We start from the raw sequence: 20,112 nt of genomic DNA on the forward strand, positions 1-20,112 counted from the left end.
AAAACTCAAAAACCTCACACCATCCAGAATGGCTAAGATCAAAAATTCAGGTGACAGCAGATGCTGGAGAGGATGTGGAGAAAGAGGAACACTCCTGCATTGTTGGTGGAATTGCAACCACTCTGGAAATCAGTCTGGCGGTTCCTCAGAAAATTGTATGTCCAATTTTCTAATAATAGTAATACCGGAGGATCCTGCAATACCTCTCCTAGGCATATATCCAGAAGATGTTCCAACCAGTAAGAAGGACACATGCTCAACTATGTTCATAGCAGCCTTATTTGTAATAGCCAGAAGCTGGAAAGAACCCAGATGTCCCTCAACAGAGGAATGGATACAGAAAATGTGGTACATTTACACAATGGAGTACTACTCAGCTATTAAAAAGAATGAATTTATGAAATTCCTAGGCAAATGGATGGACCTGGAGGGCATCATCCTGAGTGAGGTAACCCAATCACAAAAGAACTCACATGATATGTACTCACTGATAAGTAGATATTAGCCCAGAAACTTAGGATACCCAAGATACAAGATACAATTTGCAAAACACATGAAACTCAAGAAGAATGAAGACCAAAGTGTGGACACTTTGCCCCTTCTTAGAATTGGGAACAAAACACCCATGGAAGGAGTTACAGAGATAAAGTTTGGAGCTGAGATGAAAGGATGGACCATCTAGAGACTGCCATACTGGGGGATCCATCCCATAATCAGCTTCCAAATGCTGACACCATTGCACACACTAGCAAGATTTTGCTGAAAGGACCCTGATATAGCTGTCTCTTGTGAGACTATGCCGGGGCCTAGCAAACACAGAAGTGGGTGCTCATAGTCAGCTATTGGATGGATTACAGGGGCCCCAATGGAGGAGCTACAGAAAGTACCCAAGGAGCTAAAGGGGTCTGCAACCCTATAGGTGGAACAACAATATGAACTAACCAGTACCCCCCGGAGCTCGTGTCTCTAGCTGCATATGTATCAAAAGATGGCCTAGTCGGCCATCACTGGAAAGAGAGGCCCATTGGACACGCAAACTTTATATGCCTCAGTACAGGGGAACGCCAGGGCCAAGAAGTGGGAGTGGGTGGGTAGGGAAGTTGGGGGGGGGAGGGTATGGGAGACTTTTGGGATAGCATTGGAAATGTAAATGAAGAAAATACCTAATTAAAATAAAATAAAATGAATCAAAAAACAAGAACTCAAGAATGAACAATCCACAGTGGCAAAGAGGAAACTAGTAACTGGCCAAGGCACCAAGATAGGAAAGAGGGTTTTTTAACCTCTCGGTAGGGGTGGGAGGTGAGGGAAATGCTTAGTGAATATTCGTTAGTGGTGTACAGCTTGTGAAAATAGTAAAAGCTGGCACAGTGGTGGTAATTGTGATGGTTTGTATATGTTTGGCCCAGGGAGTGGCACTATTAGGAGGTGTGGCCTTGTTGGAGTAGGTGAGGCCTTGTTGGAATAGGTGTGTCACTGTGGCCTTAAGAACCTCATGCTAGCTGCCTGGAAGCCAATCTTCCACCTAAAATAGAGGTGGAACTCTCAGCTCCTCCAGCCCCATGTCTGCCTGGAGGCTGCCACGCTTCTGCCTTGATGATAAGGAACTGAACCACTGAACCTGTAAGCCAGCCCCAATTAAATGTTGGCCTTTATATAAGAGTCGCCTTGGTCATGGTATCTGCTCACAGCAGTAAAACCCTAATCAAGACAGTAGTTCTTAATTTCAGCACTGGGAAGGCAGAGGCCAGCCTTGTCTACTGAGAGAGTTCTAGGACAGCCAGGGATACACAAAGAAACACTGTCTCAAAAAACAGTGTGTGTGTGTGTGTGTGTGTGTGTACACATATATTCATATATACATATATGTGTGTGTGTGTGTGTGTGTGCACTATAAATAATCTGCACCTATATTTAAATCTAATAAATCTAAAAGGGGTTATTTTGATAGCCAAAGGACTCCAAACTTATCGTACTTATACTTGTACATCTCTGTACTCATGTGGCTCTGTAACAGCAGGGAACTGGAAACCACCCTGATGCCCATCTACTAATGAGTGAACACTGAAAATGTATTCACTTACACAGTGAAATGGCAGTCAGTTGTAAATAATATGAAGTTATATCTATTTCTATAAAGAAAATAAAATTCTGAAATTTGAAGGAAAGTGGCTAGATCTGGAAAGCATAATATTAGTGATGTGACCCAACCACCAAAAGACAAAACCACGTGTTCTACCTCATATTTGGTTTCCAGATCATAATACACAGAAGGATCGAAGTGTGTGGGTAAAGCCAAGAAACTAGGAGGGAAACCAAGAGAGGATGAAAATAGGCGATAAAGAAGAGTCAGAGTGGGAAACAAAGACATGCAAGACGGGGGGACATGAAGGACAGACAGGGGTGGGGGGAGACATGAGGGCAGATGGGGTGCAGGGGGGCTCAGAGACATGGAAGGAGAATCATGAAGCCTTACTCTACTTGAAGATGTCATAATAATAACTCATGCCTTGTGTGCTAATTTAGATTTCTAAAAGGGAGACCTGGCATAGTGTGCACACCTTTAATCCCAGCACTCAAGAGGCAAGGACAGGTGGATCTCTGCAAGTTTGAGGACAGCCTGGTCTACACAGAAAGGTTCAGGACAGCCATGGCTGCATAGAGAGAGCCTATCTTGATAGGTAGGTAGGTAGATAGATTCATAGATAGATAGATAGATAGATAGATAGATAGATAGATAGATAGATAGATAGATTTCAAGAGGAAACATTATTTATTCAAGGAATAAACAAATAATCTTTAAAAACTAGCAGTCAAGGACATTTTTAAGGTATGTGGATTATATCTCAATTAAAATATGCTTTTTGACTGCCATATCCAGGGATCCATCCCATAATCAGCTTCCAAACGCTGACACCATTGCATACACTAGCAAGATTTTGCTGAAAGGACCCAGATATAGCTGTCTCTTGTGAGACAATGCCGGGGCCTAGCAAACACAGAAGTGGATGCTCACAGTCAGCTATTGGATGGATCACAGGGCCCCCAATGGAGGAGCTAGAGAAAGTACCCAAGGAGCTAAAGGGAACTGCAACCCCATAGGTGGATCATTATTATGAACTAACCAGTACCCCAGAGCTCTTGTCTCTAGCTGCATTTGTATCAAAAGATGGCCTAATAGGCCATCACTGGAAAGAGAGGCCCATTGGACTGGCCAACTTTATATGCCCCAGTACAGGGGAATGCCAGGGCCAAGGGGTGGGGGTGGGTGGGTGGGAGACTGGGGGGGGGGAGTGTATTGGGGACTTTTTGGATAGCATTGGAAATGTAATTGAGGAAATTACCTAATTATAAAGAAAGAAAGAAAGAAAGAAAGAAAGAAAGAAAGAAAGAAAGAAAGAAAGAAAAAAGATAAAAATAAAAATAAATAAAATATGCTTTTTGCCAAAACTCAGCTATCTCCAGAAGTCATTCTGCCCTAACTTGCCCTTGTAGACCCTCCTCCTCTACACATAGATGGCATCAAAAAAAATACAACTTGAGTGTTCTGCCCTCCAACTCCAACCACATGCCTTCCTCCTCCTCAGAGCCATGCCTACCTCTGCCCCGGAAGCCAGACTCCTCCTTGTCAGGGAGCTATACCCTCATCCTCAATGTCCTGACCACTTCTGAGACCTCTCTTACTACCCAATGTGCCCAGGGTCTCTCCTCCCTATAATAAATGATCAAGAATCCCATCTTCTCCCAAAGAAAAGAATATATGATGCATAGGACCTTCCCTAACAACCACCTGCCTTCCCCAACGCCCATGAAAGTCCGTGCCTGCCCCTACTCTGATCCATCTCTCCTCACAGCACATGACAGCTGCCACAGCCCATGCTGCACTGCGGAGGCAGTTCTAACTAAGCCCCACATGAAACAGTCAATCAGTGCAGCCTTTTGAGGCTGCCTCCTGCTTCATCCCGCTCTGCCTCAGATACTCTCAGCCGTCTTTCAACAACTTGCTTTGGGCCTTCTGGACTTGCTCCTCCATCTCTCCAGCACTGTCTTTAGATGGTATGTTTTCCACAGTCCTGGCTCTATTCATCCACCCTGTGCTATCTCTGGATGATCTTTTCTGTCTGGGGCTTCCGGTAGCCCTTCCATGCCCCATCTCCGTCATCTACAGATGGCTCCTGGGATTAGGTCTTGCATGATTTGGCAGATCAGTAGGCAGTTCCTGTACTACCTAAGGGAGTCTCTTTAAAAGCATCTAGAAGCTCTTGAGCTTCTCTTCCACTAAGCTACACTGAACCAGCCCTATATTCTCTCTGAGCCCCCATCACTAGCTCCCATGATTCCTTCTGCATTTCCCCTTTTGCTTTCTGTGTCTGCTGTGGCCCTGAATGTGTGTCCCTAAAGTTGATAAGAATTACTCTCCCAACCCCAATACAGCAGCTCTAGGAGGTGGGGGTCTTTGGGGAGGTAGTTGGATCACAAGAAGTCCCTCATTCATGAATGCATTGATGTCATCGTGACAGTTATTTGGTTTTTGTTAGCCGAGGCTAACTATATAGAAGTCATTACCACTTTGCCATTCTGTGAGGACACAGCAGGAGCACTTAGCTGACATTGACACCTAGATCTTGGACTTCCAGCTTCCAGATCTAAGAGAAAGAAGGTGTTCCTGTATAAGCTTCTCAAGCAAGATGTGGTAGGCACTTGCCTGTAATCCAAGTGTTAGCACTTGGAAGGTATATGGAAACAGATCAGAAGTTTGAGGCAGGCTTCTGGTATACAGTAAATTCAAAGATAACCTTGGCTACCTAAACAAAGAGCTAAACAAACAAGCCAGCAAACAGACAAATTCAAAAAATATCTTATATAAGGCCAAATGGTGGTGGCAAATGACTAATCCCACGCTGGGCAGGCAGAGGCAGGCAGATCTCTGAGTTCAAGGCCAGCCTGGTCTATGGAGTGCATTCCAGGACAGCCAGGACTACATAGAGAAACCCTGTCTCAAGAGACAAAACAAAACAAATACTATTCAGCCTCAGCTATTCAGTTATAGCAATGTATGGACTGAGACAGGCCTAGAAGATAGTTCTGACATCCCCCTTTACTTGAGCCTAGCCTTGAAATTTAAATTTTTAAAAATGTATTTATTTTATGTCTATGAGTACACTGTTACTGTCTTCAGACACGCTAGAAGAGGGCATAGGATCCTATTACAGATGGTTGTGAGCCACCATGTGGTTGATGGGAATTGAACTCAGGACCTCTGGAAGAGTAGTCAGAGCTTTTAACTGCTGAGACATCTCTCCAGCCCTGCATTTAAATTTTTGTATTAAGCAAATTTCTTTGTCTTCATTTCTTGATGCACACATTAAATTTGATATTTAACTGCTCTCATTCTGGAGCTATCCTTGGCTTTGAAATCACCCTCCCTCACTCAAAGTCAGTATGTGACACCCACGTACATGTCCCTCAGGTACCTCACACTCAGAATGTCGTTAGAAGTCAAACTGCTCTCTTGGAGCCACCTATCCCTATCCTGCATCCCATGGCTCTGAATCTCACTTTATCCAAGTGAGGAACAGAGAGACCACCACCTGATCTTTCTCAACTCTTCTACTCCAGGATCACTTGCATCTGGAGCTCATGCCCTCTCTCCCACAGGCCCAGGTCACCACCATCTCATAGGTGGCCCGTTACAGAGCCTTCGGCTTCCACCATTGTCCACAGAAGCCCTTTGAGAATCTCAGGTCTATTGTGCCGGTCTCCTGCACTGGCTCCCCACTTCCAGAAGCATCAAAGCCAGGGATTTTAGGATGTCCAACAAAACTCTGTTTATTCCCCTGCCCCAGACAATTCCCAAGAGCTCATTTCCCTTTGGCTCAGTAGCAGACACACAGCCCCTCTGCAGCTCAATTGTTCTAGAGACTCCTTCCTTGAGGTCATCTTCCTTCTGCCTAGAACTCCTCTCTGGAGCTCCCTAGCTAATGCCTTCAAGTCTTCATACAACTCAGACCTTCTCAGTGAGGGAGCCTCCTGGGCCACACCCTACTCCCTCTGGTAGTTCTATTGATAATGTTTGAGGCCCCTCCGATCTGTTTCCCATGATGGTAATAACGTCTGTCTCTCAGTTCCTAAACAGCTGTAAGCCTGCATCCAGAAATGATAGAGAAGATGAAATCAGCACAATGGTAGGAAACTGAAACTATTTTCATTTTAAATATTGTTTCTAGTATTGTTATCTAAATAATTCATTATACTATTGATTATTTCTTTTAGTGACTTTATACTTCTTTTGGCTATTTGGCCTTCTTGTTTGGCTACAATTATTTTTTAATGAATGAACAAATATTCTTTCTTAGTTCCTAGCCTTACTTTCTAATGTGAAGTGTGGATACAGGCCACAAAGACAAAAGTCCTCAATAACTTTTAAAGCTGTAAAGGAAGCCTGAGACCTGAAGATATGAGAGGCTAACAGGTAGGGAAACAGAAGAGACAGAGCTGGCTTGGTGGAAGTCAGGAACATGTTTGTAAAAGGCATAAGATGGCTGGAAGTGAGCCTGCACGCTACTCCCTGGCTCCTTCTCTTCTTCATACAGACTGGAACTGCTGCTGGCTCTGAGCTAACAACACCAAACTCAAAACTTCACACATCCAGTTGCCTAGCATCATGCCAATAAGCATCTTAAACCACTCTGAGCCTTCTTGCTTTTCCCTCTACAAAGCCACACCCAGCCTATGTTGGCCAGAGCTAAGCGATGAACCAACCCAAGTCACCATAAAGGCACTGCTGCTGACACCTTGCTGGCTCAGGAACTCACTTGGACATGTGTCCTCATCCCATCCCAGATAATGTCTCTTGTCCTTTATGGATGGGTAGTGGCCCACCGTTCTGTCTGGCAGGTCTCCAGCTATTAAGGACTTCCTGTTTCAGGAGGTTTCTCAAAATGCCAGCTGCCTCTCCCCACCCCCAATAAATCCCACCATTGCTTATGTTGAGTTGTGCTCATTTTTCTTTGTTTCCCAGACCCATGACAGAGGGGACGGGGCAGAGGGAGTCTGTCTATGAGGCATCTCCAGAAAGGTTTAAGCTAGAAAGAGGGTCCACCCTGAATGGGAGTGCCATTTTCCATACGCTGGGAGATTCTTGCTGCTTACTGACTGGATGCGATGTGACCAGTCACCTCAAACTCCTGCTGCCATGACTGCCCTGCCATGCCATGATGGACTGCACCCTCAAACTGTGAGTCAAAACAAGCCCTTGCTTCCTTACATTGCTTTGTCAGGTATTACGCCACAGTGATGAGAAAATTAACCAGTACAGCATTGTCACACTATACTAGGCTATCTATATACTACACTATACTAAGATAACGACAGGTCAGGGCTGCTGAATTCACCCCTTGGGAGTACTATGACCTTGACAGGTTTGGGTAAGGGCACTAACCACATTGGAGTGGACTGAAGAATGGGCTGTGGTGCCCAAAATATATGTGCATCTCTTACAAACCAACATTAAAAAAACCAATTCCATGGAAAAATGGAATTTTATTATAAATACTCAGTTCACACTAGAAAGGCCATGAATAACCAGGTACCATATGAAAAGTTTCTTAACTCACAGGTACCAGGGAGAAAGGTAAACAAAAATTACAAGAGACACCAGAGAGATGTTAAGAGTGATTGCTGCTCTATCAGAGGATGTAAATTCAGATCCCAGCACCCCCATCTCACAAACATATGTAACTCCAGCTCTGAGTGATCTAGCCTCTGTGGGCACATACACACATGTGTGCACACACACAGATGCACCCATAAAGAAAACATTAAAATAAGCCTTTTATGAAAAGAAAATTACAAGAGTTCATTATCCCATATTACTGGCAAGTATTTAAAATTTGCTATCCAATGTTGGTATGAAGTCATGGGAGATGGGTCTCAGGAAAGGCTCGTGGGAGTCTAAAATGAACAGTCTGAGGGTCTGTTATATGGTCAGCAGTTTAAAAATGACTTTCACCAACTCTAACCACCTGAGTTCAATCCTCAGGGCCCCCATAGTGGAAGGAAAGAACCAATTCTCTCACTTCTGACTCCCATATTCACATGCCTTGGTATAGATGAACATACATGTGGGAACACACAGAGAATAAATGAATGAATGAATGAATGAATGAATGAATCTAATTTTAAAATTTTGAAATGGACAGTCACATACAAAGGCCACCTGACACTATCTATAATAATGTTAAATATCCTTACCCTGGGGCCCAGAGCCAGGCTCTCCCACTCTGCAGATTCCACCCCATGGATTCAACCAACTTCAGATGAGAAACAATGTTATATTATTGCTGACGGATACCATGTAGGTAAAGCTAAAGTGGCCAAGTCAGCACAGAACACCTATGGAGTGGCCTTCTTCTCAGGAGCCTCTAAACAGTACATTACAGCAATTTAAACTGCAACAGGCATTGTCGATCATTTTCAGCTGGTGTGAAGCAGGTATGCTGTGTTCAGGTTCTATGCACATAAATCGTTTTTATAAGGAAATTGTGCATTTGTGGGTTTTACCATTGTTTTTTTGTTCGTTTGTTTGTTTGTTTTGGGTGGGTTTTTTTGTTTTGGTTTTTGGGTTTTTTTTTTTTTTTTTTTTTTGAGACAGGGTTTCTCTGTGTAGCCCTGGCTGTCCTGGAACTCACTTTGAAATCAGGCTGGCCTCAAACTCAGAAATCCGCCTGCCTCTGCCTCCCAAGTGCTGGGATTAAAAGCGTGCGCCACCACCGCCTGGCTTTACCATTGATTTTATAGTTTAACTACCCTAAAACCATCTAGAAGCCAGAAAGAGGAGAGGGAACATAAATATAAGCAAGGTAATATGGTACACATGGATGACAATGTCATGGTGAAACCCATTATTTTCAGACTGAGTTTAAAAAGATGGAGGGGGTGTGTCCAGAGACTTATTTGTCCTGTGTGCTGGCTAGGTTTATGTCAACTTGACACAAACTAGAGTCATCAGAGAGGGAAAAAATCTCAGTTGAGAAAATGCCTCCATAAGATCCAGATGTGGCCCAGCCTGTAGAGCATTTTCTTAATTAGTGACCAGTGAGGGAGAACCCAGCCCACTGTAGATGATGCCACTCCTGGGAAGGTGGTCCAGTTTTATAAGGAAGCAGGCTGAGCAAACCCTGTGGAGCAAGCCAGTCAGCAGCACTCCACCATGGCCTCTGCATCAGCTCCTGCCCCCACGTTCCTCCCCTGGCTTCCTTCAGTGATATACTACAATGTAGATATGCAAGCCCAATAAACCCTTTCCTCTCCAACTTGCTTTTTTGGCCATGTTTTTTATTATTATTATTGCAGCAATAGAAACCCTAACTAAGACAACCTGAAAAGCTTTATTATGTTTCCATATTGCTCTAGAAGCTTCTAAACCTGGATAATTCCATTCAGGGATTAGTTACTGAGTGTTCCATGATAACTTCAAACTATACTCAATTAGGAGGTAGCTAAAAATACCACAGAGCTTATTGGAGAAAAAAATGCCATTGTAAAGCTATCTTTGCTGGGGTGCTGCAAATGAATTGTCACTGGTGGAGACCATACGGTGATGGTGGAGTTCTCTGATGATGGAGAATCTCCAGTGGGCCTTGAAGGGAGGTGGGGCATGAAGGGGAAGGGGGCAAGGATGGACTATGACTCACAATCAAAGAAAAAAGATTGTTCTAAAACAGAAACAAGATAAAACACTCGAGAATAGGCTCTCCCACCCCAGTCCTGATTTTAACACTCTGTTGAGAGGGAAACTGTATGTCAGGCATGGTGATGCACCAGGGAAGTGGAAGTAGTCAGATCAGAAGTTGAGGGTCATCTTCAACTACATAGCTAGTTCAAGGTCAGCCTGACCTACTTGAGACCTTGGAGGGAGAGGGAGAGCAAGAGAGGGCACTCCCACAAAGGATATGGTCCCACCTATAGTGGGCTGAGTCTTCTAAAATCAATTAACAATCATGACACTCCCCCAAAGACATGCTCACAAGCCAACCTCCTCTAGATAATTCCTCATTAAGGCTCTCCTTCCAGGAGATTCTATGTTTTGGAAGTTGGTATTCAAACCTGGACCATTGCATTTATCAGAGTTATCTAAGGTCCTCTTGTCATGTAGCTTCCAAAATCAAAATTGTCTTTAAAACTCCCTTTTACCAAACTACATAGTCAATGCAGTACAAAAGAAAACCATATAAAAGGTGAAAATGTCTGCAAATCGTGTGTCTGTTAAATGGTTATTGATAGTTGGTAGGTAAATTGACACACTTCTATAACATAGTAATTGTTCAGTCTAGCTCAAAAACTGTCAAGGGAGTGGACAGATATTTCTCCAGAGAACATATACGAATGGTCAGGAAGCAGTTGAGAAAATGCTGACACCACTGTTCACATCATTAGAGAAATGCAGATCAACCCCACAATGAGATGCTACCTCATCCCCACGGGCATAGCTACTATCAAAACAAAAAAGCAAAACAGAAGCTGGGCTATGCCTGAGGATGCTCAGTGAGGATAAAGCTTAAGATCTACAAACTGCAAAGAGTTCTGCTTATATTTATCACTGTAAACTTAAGTCATTACGATGATGGATTTTGTGTTATATATGTCTTACTCCGAGAGGGAAAAAAAATCATTGAACATGGTTTTCCAAGTTTAATAGTTTTAAATTCCTCTTGTTGCTCTCCACCTTCCTCATGCCACCCGTGATGTCCCCAGGTTGTCTATTGGGAAAGCAATATCTCTCCATATTATTAGGTGTATAGTTTATGTACACCCATTAAAATTTCAAGTTTATTAATCTATTGTATGTATTAAATATTTTCATATATTACATAACTAGATAAGTGTATACCCAGGGATAATGACAGAGTTTTCTTTATGTGAGCAGGGCCGGAAGGTAGAAGGCTCATTATTCAGAGCAAAAACACACAACGCTGGGGCACCCAACTATTGTAAATGAATTTCAAAGCTCCCTGAGGGCTTAGTGATTTGACTGTGATTGCAGGAGGGACTCCCCAGAGCTCCAGAATAGATGTCAGGCACTTCTGTAGACCCAAGGACAGCAAGGGAAAATGCAGCAAGGTCAGTAGCAAGAAGAGAGAGTTAAGTTGGATTTGATTAAAATTAAAATGTGTGTGCCTCCAAGAACACTGTTTTTTAAAAAAGGTTATAAACGTGGCTGGAGAGATGGCTCAGATGATAAGATGGCTCAGACGCTCTTCCAGAGGACCAGAGTTTGGTTTCCAGCAACCATGTTGGGCAGCTCACAACCACCAGTTGTAATTCTCGTTCCAAGAGATCTGACCTCCAAGGTCACCTGCACACATGATACATAAACCCAGAGAGACATAGGCACATGCAGGCACATAAATTAAAATAAAATAAACCTTTGAAAAAGTGAAGAGATAACCCAGGAAAGGAGGAAATTATCAGAAGCCATACGCCAGGGTTGAAAGGACAGCTGAGGGATAGAGAGCTGGGCTGTCACGTGCCAAGTCCTAGGTCTGTTTGCCAGAACTAACACTGAACAACAACCACTATCTATCCAATAAAGAGGCAGGATCTGGAATAGATAAGGAATTCATATCACTGAACAACTAGACAGGGACTCAATCTTAAAAACAGGCAATGAACACCCAGCAAGCACAACAGTATGTTATTGGGAATAGGAATAAAACCACCAAGAGATTCTACAGAAAGAGAAAAATGATTGGTGTTGGAGATACTATACAGACATGGGAATTCTCACACTCGGACAATGTAAAGGAGTATGGATGTTCCTAAAAATAGCTAACCTAGGATTACCACAGAGCAAAGAAGGCCCACTCCTGGGTAGAATCCTCAAAAAAATGGAGAATATGGTTCTACTTTGAGAAGAATGTGACTCACCAATTTATTCAGAATGGCCAAAAGGCAAAAATGTCCCAAATACCCATTAAGGGACAGTTGGAAAAACATGCAAAAACGAGGCATATTATTCAGCCAGTAAAAGGAATAAAGTCCTCTGCACACTACAACATGAACCTTAACAATAGTGAACTCTTTTTTAAGAGAAGGAAGAAACCAATGGCCACGCACTGTTTGACTCTGTGAACACAAAATGCTCAGAATAGGCAAATCCACAGAGACATAAGAACAGATCCATGGTTGGCAGAGGGTCTAATAGAAGAGTCTACTTACTAGGCACAAGGTTTTGTTTGAGGGTGATGAAATTTGGGATTGGGCAGTTTGGGTGGCATCCACTGAATAGTAAAAATGCAACGTTTATGCTATAAAAAACAGCTAGGGACAGCAGAGCTTTCTTTCAGATCCTTTATTGGATAAGAAGCCTTGGAGGTATAGGCCCTCTCAACGGCAGCTCAAGGTCATGACTGTGGGCCACACAGCTCTGAGGCTGCAGAGCCAGGACAGCAGTGGGCCCTTTGTGAAGTCTTCTCACTAGTAGGCAGGTCTCTGGAAATCCAAACCCACAGATATCGTGTGTATTTGTTTAAAATCAAACCCAGAAGCACCTTCAAGGCATGGTTCTCTCTCCCCGAGGCCAGGCTTTGGCTCTTCAAGGCCAGGACTTCTCCCCTCAAGGGCACACTGTGGCCCTTCAAAGTCAGGTTCTCTCCCTCAACTGCTGGGCATTGACCCTTTCAGTGAACCACCTGGGTGTGGCTTTCAGCCTATGCCACCAAACTTCTCATTGGCAAAAAACTCAAGTGTCTGGTAATCCCTGCCCACCCCCTCCTGCCCCTGTCACTACTTTTGCAACAATTCCCTCTGCGCTCACATACCAGTCATGACTGCTGAGGATTACATGTTTGTGTCCCCTGGCCATCTACACGTTAAACCCTAATCCCCAAGTTTGCATCACAATATGAGAATTCTGGAAGACATTAGATCATAAAGGTGGAACTGCCCAGTGAGATTAACATCCTTAGACAGAGAGCCTGTTCCACCACCTGAGGAATATGGAGCAGTTCTCCCCTGGTGGGGGATCGGCAAGCATCTTAATCTTGGACTTCAAGAGCTCACAGCTGTGAGAATAAATGCCAGGTGTTCTAGAAGCCTAGTCTCTAATAATCTGTCCCAGCGGTCCCAGCTGCCTTAGACTATGATTGACAGCAACTAGAAAGGGCAGACTGTCATCAGAGCGCTCTAATCTTAGAAAGGAGTGTCATTCATGCTCTTCCGATTTGGCCTGTGTCCCAGTGGTAGTTGAAGATATTTCTTGTGTTTAAAAATAAATGGACAGAATATCATCCGTTATGGGCACATTCATAAAGACAAATCAATAGTCCATTTGATAAATGACATTGAAGAGTGACTAGTAAAAGGAATGTAGTCACTCAGACTATTCATGCAATAACTATTATTTTTGAGATGGGTATGGAATGAAGAATACCAACAGTAGCTCAGAGCTGAGCATGATGGCATACTCCTTTATCCCCAGCACTTAGGATGCTGGGAAGGAAGGATCCAGGAGTCCAAGGGTAGTCTACTCTACCTAGTCCAGGTTAGCTAGGGCTACATAATAAGACCCTGTCTCAAAGAGCTGGAGATGGGAGCAACTCAATACATCTTAGTGATTAAGATGTTCTCAGTTGTCTCGTTCTGGGTTCAAACCCCACCCTTTGCACCTCATTGGGAAGTTTCTTTTAATTTCAGACACTTCCATTGCAAAATAAGGGTCACAGCAGCACATGCTTCATAAAGCCAATGTAGGATTAATAAAATAGAACACAAAGCATTGCCCTAAGACCTGCACCATAAAGCTACGATGTTCAGTAGGATGTAAGGACTCTGCCAGGAGAACACAATCACACCTTGGAGTTCACGATGCACCACTGTTCACGGACCCCTGCTGCAGAATGTGTTGGGAGAAACACGGGGGGGGGGGCAGGTTAGGACAGCTCCATTCCAAGCCCTGTTCATGCACTTCCCAGATTAGCAAGGCCTCCGAGGTCACGTGAGTGAACAGCAGTGAATTTCCCCTTCCTGATTTTCAACAATGTGAGGACACATCTATCAAAGGCAAGGTCTGAACGTGGTGTGGATGCACCAGCTGCCACTTGAGAGTGGAAAGTCACAGTCAGGACATGATTTGTAAGTAACGGGTGGGGTTCGAAGGAGGTTGGTTGTTTTCTTTAAGAACTTATACAAAAAAAAAAAAAAGAACTTATACATTTCCTTATTTGGAGCACATTCCTAGTTTTGAAATATATTAATGCCATAAGTCACAGAGCTAGGATTTGTTTAAGATAAGATCTCTTAAAAACTTTTAAGTCAGATGATTGATTGATTGATTGATTGATTGATTGATTGATTGTATGAGCAAGTGTGCAAACCATAGCAACATGGAAGTAAGAAGACAAGGTGTAGGAGTTGGTTTTTTCCTCTCATGTGTTATGTTTTTAGGGATTAAACTCGGGCAAGTGCATTTATCCAGTGAGACCTCTCACCTGCTTGAGAAATTCCAGGTTAGACACATACTTACTACGTGGCCAAGGCTAACCTTGAACTCCTCATTCTCCTGCCTCCACTTCCCAAGCACTGGGGTTGCAGGCATGGGCCAGCACATCTGGCTAGTCATAGGGCTATGGCTAGAATGTAACCAAGAGAAGAGGCCTCCACCCCAATCCCAGGACTGCCAACTGAGGTCCAGGGGTGAAGTCCTTTCTTCACACTTAAATGAGGAAGTCTCATTTGAGCTGGGCATGGAAGGTAAAGACAGCACCAAGAGCGTTCAGACAGTGGTCAGTTCTGATTCTCCCTCCCTTCTCAAGGAAATAGAGAGATATTCTTGTGCCAAAGGACACCTTAAAACAGTTGCCTTGATGTTATCAGGGTTACAATAGTGGCTCAGCCCAGCCTTAATTTCTATGGCATGGAATCTGTACACTGTGCAGCTTTCAAACGGTTGGGGGCCGGTCTTGATGGTGGTAGGCCAATGGCAAATGCCTTCCCCTTGAGCTACCGTGGAAAGATAGTTTTGGCTGCTTAACAAGCAGGCTGTTCTTCACCTTCGGCCTGAGGCACAAGGCTTAGGAATCTTATTTTCCTAAGCTTGATCTTTCACTTCTTCCTTCTACAATTAATTAGTTAATTGTGCATCTACTAACTGAACTAACTTAACAAGCTTTTTACTGATGATTTGTGTAATTTTTAAAATTATAAAACTACTGTTAAACATTAAAAAATAAAAAAGACTGGGAGATGGTTCAGTTGGTTAAGTGCTGACCTTGCCAGCTGACCCACAGAACTCCTGTAAAAAGTTGAAAGTAGTGACAGCACTGGAGAAGCTGAGGCAGGAGAACTACTAAGAGTTTCAAGTTACTGGCCTGGATCTAGGCTCCCAGCCAAACCTCCACCACACATCTGTTCTCACATAAGAATCTCAAGGGGGCAGCTTGAGTATCAGCCATTTACACAGAGGTACACAGTTTAACCACCAGGATTTCCTCTGTAGCGAACATTTGGGGATGTTGAATGGAAGCGACAAGAACAAAGGGGAAGAGAAAGAATTTAGAACATGGTGGTCTTTACAGGAAAAGGAAGTAGAGAGAATGGGGTATGGGGGCTGTTATGGAACACTGGAGACCCAGAGCTGAGGGACAGTCAATTGAGGAGAAAAGATGTGGAAGGGAATATTAAAAAGCATTGTATAGGTGTGGTGACTGCCTCAATCCAATTGATGCTACTGTAACAGAATAACTAAGTCGGTTAACTTAAAACAAGGACATTTTCCTAGTTCTTTATTTTATTCTATTATGTATTTATTTATATGCATATGTGCAGATATGCATGCATGATTATATATGCAGGGCTGTAGATGTGTGTGAAAGCCAGAGGTAGGTCTCAGTTATCTCTCCAGGGGTTATCCATCTTGGTTTTTGAGACAAGATCTCTTCCTGGGCCCTAGGGATTGATGCTTTGACTAGGGTGGCTGCCCATGAGACACATCTTCCCAGCTGTGTCTTCCCAGCTCTGAGATTATAAGCACACACCACCGTAAACCACTACTTTTTTTGAGAGAGCATCTCACTATGTAGCTGTACTGGCTGGTTTTGTATGTCAACTCGACACAAGCAGGAGTTATCACAGAGAAAGGAACATCAGTTGAGGAAATGCTTCTATGAGATCTGACTGTATTCTTAACCCCTCCACTGGCTCTGATGGGGCAAACCACTCCTAGTGCTTTCTGGTTATGGTCTGAGAATATATCCACTAGCCCCTTTCATCTCCCATAAGTAACATGGCTAAGAAACCTGTTCTGGCCCTTTCTTAGCCTTTATAGAACAGTGGAATTCATGGTGCGGTTAGTGAGCAAAGTGCTCTCCTCTCTCTCTCTCTCTCTCTCTCTCTCTCTCTCTCTCTCTCTCTCTCTCTCTCTCTCTCTCTCCCTCTGTCTCTCTCTATGTCTCTCTCTGTCTCTCTCTCTCCCTCCCTCCCTCCCTCCCTCTTTCTTTCTCTCTCTCTCTCTCTTTCTTTCTTTCTTTCTTTCTTTCTTTCTTTCTTTCTTTCTTCCTTTCTTTCGAGACTAGGAGACTAGATCTTGCCATGCAGCCCTGGCTGATCTAGAACTCACTGTGTAGCTCAGGCTGCCCTTAAATTCATCAAGGTTGCCTGCCTCTGCCTACACGGTGCTGGACTAAAGGTGTGCGCTATCACGCCCAGCAACTGACCATCCTTAAGATTCCTTACAAACAGATTTAAGAGAGAAGAAGGGAGCAAGACCCATTCCTTCTACTCTTCTCTGTGCCAGGACTTCTAGAAAAATGCCCCAAAGGCCTGAAGACATCCTGCTCACAAGCTAAATACAAGGGATAATCACCAATTCTGTCGACAGCATGAGCCAACTGAGCTTTCAGAAGTCACCATCATTATACACATATGCACAGCCTCTTGTGAAACATGAAAAATTCATATAATGTAAGCACCAAGCTGGGTAAATGTTCCTAGTTATGAATGACAAAAGCCCAGGAATGACCCTTTTGTGATAATTGAACCAGAGAGGGCTGTACAAAGGCTGAGCCAGCGTCAATGTCTAGAACTAATGACCAGGAAGCTGAGGAAGAGATGGAGTTCCAGGGTTAAAACTACCTAAGGATTTGGTCTGGTGCTTTTGTCTGCAAATTGCCCCCTTCCTTTCATGTGCCTCAGATTTGCAATTCAGAATCTCTGTTAAATTTAGGGTGTATTCCAATAATTGCTCCTGGTTCTCCAGCCATTGAAGCCGCCTTTCAGACTAGAATATTAATATGCTGCCTTTGTCGTACTGAGATCACCTCCTTTGCTACCTTTACATGTTCTCTTATAGATTCTCCAGGTGTGGTCCTGTCCCCTCCAAGCTATTGGAATGACCCTCACGCCTTGCCTACTTTAGAGTGCTCACTCAACCTCAGTGTTATGCGATCTTGATTTTCACCCACATACTTCCATAAGGACTCATTTTATACTTACCCAGCTTTTAGTACAATATTGAAACATTTGGTTAAGGATGTGGCTCAGTGATACAACACTTGTTTAGCATGACCAAGGGTTCAGGCCTCAGTACCACAAAAGAAAGAAAAAGATAGATAGATAGATAGATAGATAGATAGATAGATAGATAGACTGGCAAACAGACAGACAGAAAAACAGACAGAGCAAGCTGGTAATCATGGTGGTTCATATACCACCCATGAGGTACTGGGATTGTCATGAATTCAAATACTGCCTGGACTACAGAGCAAGATTCTGGAGAGAAGGAGAGAGAGAGAGAGAGAGAGAGAGAGAGAGAGAGAGAGAGAGAGAGAGAAGAAAGAAAAGAAGAAAGGAGAAGAAAAGAGGAGAAAAGGGAAGAAAAGAAAGAAAGATTTACTTTAATTGATCACCTGGAACAAAACAAGTGTTTTGGATTTCGATTCCAGTTGCCTCTTAGTGAAATAAAAATATAAAAATCAGAAGTTGGATGAGTGTAAAATAAATGATTGCTTGCTTCAGCCTTCAAAAAAAAAAAAAAAAAAAGGAAGGGATGGAGAGATGGCTCAGCGATTAAGAGCACTGACTGCTCTTCCAGAGGTCCTGAGTTCAAATCCCAGCAACCACTTGGTGGCTCACAACCATCTGTAATGAGATCTGATACCCTCTTCTGGTGGGTCTCAAAACGGCAACTGTGTACTCACATATAATAAATAAATCTTTTTAAATAAATAAATAAATAAATAAATAAATAAATAAATGGAAATAGTCTCTTCACCTCTGCTGCCTCCTTTGGCAAGAAGTGATTCTAAAGAAAGTCAAAAGCTAGATCGCTCTGCTGTGTCAGGAAAGCGGGCAGCTGTGCCCCAACCATTGCCCCCAGAGCTGTTCTCTGAGGATTTCTCTGTAGCACACAACCCGAATGCTGGGCAAGCCCCAGTGAGCATGTGCAGAACATCCCCCAACTTCTCCAGTGGCTGTCTGAAAGGAAGCGCCTTTAGGACTAACCTTCCTCTTGCCCTAGAAGGGAAGGCACACAGGATTCAATATAAAGTCATTCATAGATTGGTTTCTTATCTTCACTGCAAGCATGGGAGAGAAGCAGCAACCAAGCATAAGACACTGTGCAGTGTAAATGATCATTTGAGGTATTAAAACTGTGAAAAAATATTATACGAGCATAAATGTCACCCTGAAACGGAGGGAAATGTGTGTGAAAAGACCCCTGGGCTTGAAACGTGCCCTGCTGGGGATTACTGGACCATGTCAAACATTTTCCTTGATGAAGGATAACCAAGCTAGCCTTCTTTGTCTCACCATTAACACAATCAGGGAGTCTTGCCTTCAAATGTGAGTCCTCCCCTCCCACCCTCATTTTTCCTTTCCTTTTTAGTTCTTTGGATATAATCCGTGTAGTCTCTCCCCATTCCTAAAGTGCCTCCCTTACAGCGCTGGGGAAGCGCTCTGAGAAGCCCTTGCCGAGACACTTAGCAGAACTTTGTTCTCCACATGGGCTATCTAGCTTTCCTCCGTGACATCACAACCTCCCGGACTCTTCACTGGCTGTGGAACACAGTCCAGGCAATGGTAAGAGGCTCCGGGCGCTGGCCGTGGTCCTGACCTCCTAGCGCAGAACCATAGTGCTGAGCGCACTAGAGGCGGGGACCTTGCCACACTGAGTAGCCATGTAAGCCCTTGTCCCTACAGACCCCAAGGGAATCCTCTAGTCTTCACTGCAGCCTTCCACTGCTCTCTTTGAGCTGCATCAAAAAAGGGTGGGGCTCTGAGCCGCAGCTGCAATCGGATGCCGCCCGGGAGGATTTAAGAACAGCACAGTGGTCCACCCCAATCGCCACTCGACGCCTCCAGCCCGGGGATCAGCTGGTCCCTGACGCGGATTCCCCACCTCCCAGGGACAAGGAGGCCAGGGCAGCCTTTGTGGGAGCTCAAACGCCCACTGGCGAACCCGTGCCTCGCCGCACCCTGCGCGGTGAAGGGGTGGGCAGGGCGCGGTGCGCGTGCAGATGCGGGAGGCAGAGCTCTTGGTGCCGCGTGCTGGTTGCCACGCGGGGATGTTCGGTCCTCCGCGACAAGCCAGGGGGCAGCCCCATGATCCGATCCCACCCTCCACCCCCATACCAACCTGATCATAGATGTTCTGCAGGGCTTCCTTGCCCGAGGCCCGCCGGATCTCCACCTTCCGGCTCGATTCAACAGATGGCTCCCCACTGGCACGCCGGCTCTGCCGGTGCGGGTCGGGGCCCAAGTGGGCGACATCCCGCTGCTGAGCCACCACCTGCCCCGAGCCCCGGCCCACTGAAAGCGAGTCGAAGTCGATGGTCTTGTTCTCCGAGGACCCTTCCACAGGGCAGAACATGCCGCAGAATTTCTGCCGCGGCTTGGGACTGCCGGAGCCCAGGTTTTTAAAAAAGGCAGGGACCTCTTCGTCCTCTGCTGCCTTTCCAGATTGCTTTCTCTCGGCCATGGCTCGGGGGGCGCTGGGGAAGGTCCTGTCTGTTCGTCCGTCTGTCCGTGGTTTCCTAAGTCTCCCTGGCTGGGTGTGCACTAGCCTCTTGCTGCCGCCGCGGCTGCCTCTCCCTGCCTACCGCAAGGTGCACAGAA

At 44.6% G+C, this 20,112-nt stretch overlaps 1 protein-coding gene across 1 annotated transcript in view; it reads right to left on the minus strand.

The window, feature by feature from the left end:
- Nucleotides 1-20,111, minus strand: part of Dpysl2 (dihydropyrimidinase like 2) — a 103,926-nt gene extending 83,815 nt beyond the window's left edge. Inside the window, exon 1 of the mRNA XM_021181296.3 lies at nt 19,634-20,111. Within this exon, the coding sequence (XP_021036955.1) occupies nt 19,634-19,975 (342 nt within the window). The 5' untranslated portion in view covers nt 19,976-20,111. The remainder of the gene's footprint in view (nt 1-19,633) is intronic.
- Nucleotide 20,112: the final 1 nt, after the last annotated feature.

Source organism: Mus caroli, unplaced genomic scaffold (assembly GCF_978045245.1).
Source record: "Mus caroli unplaced genomic scaffold, Mus_caroli_1 scaffold_12, whole genome shotgun sequence".
Taxonomy (NCBI): Eukaryota; Metazoa; Chordata; class Mammalia; order Rodentia; family Muridae; genus Mus; species Mus caroli.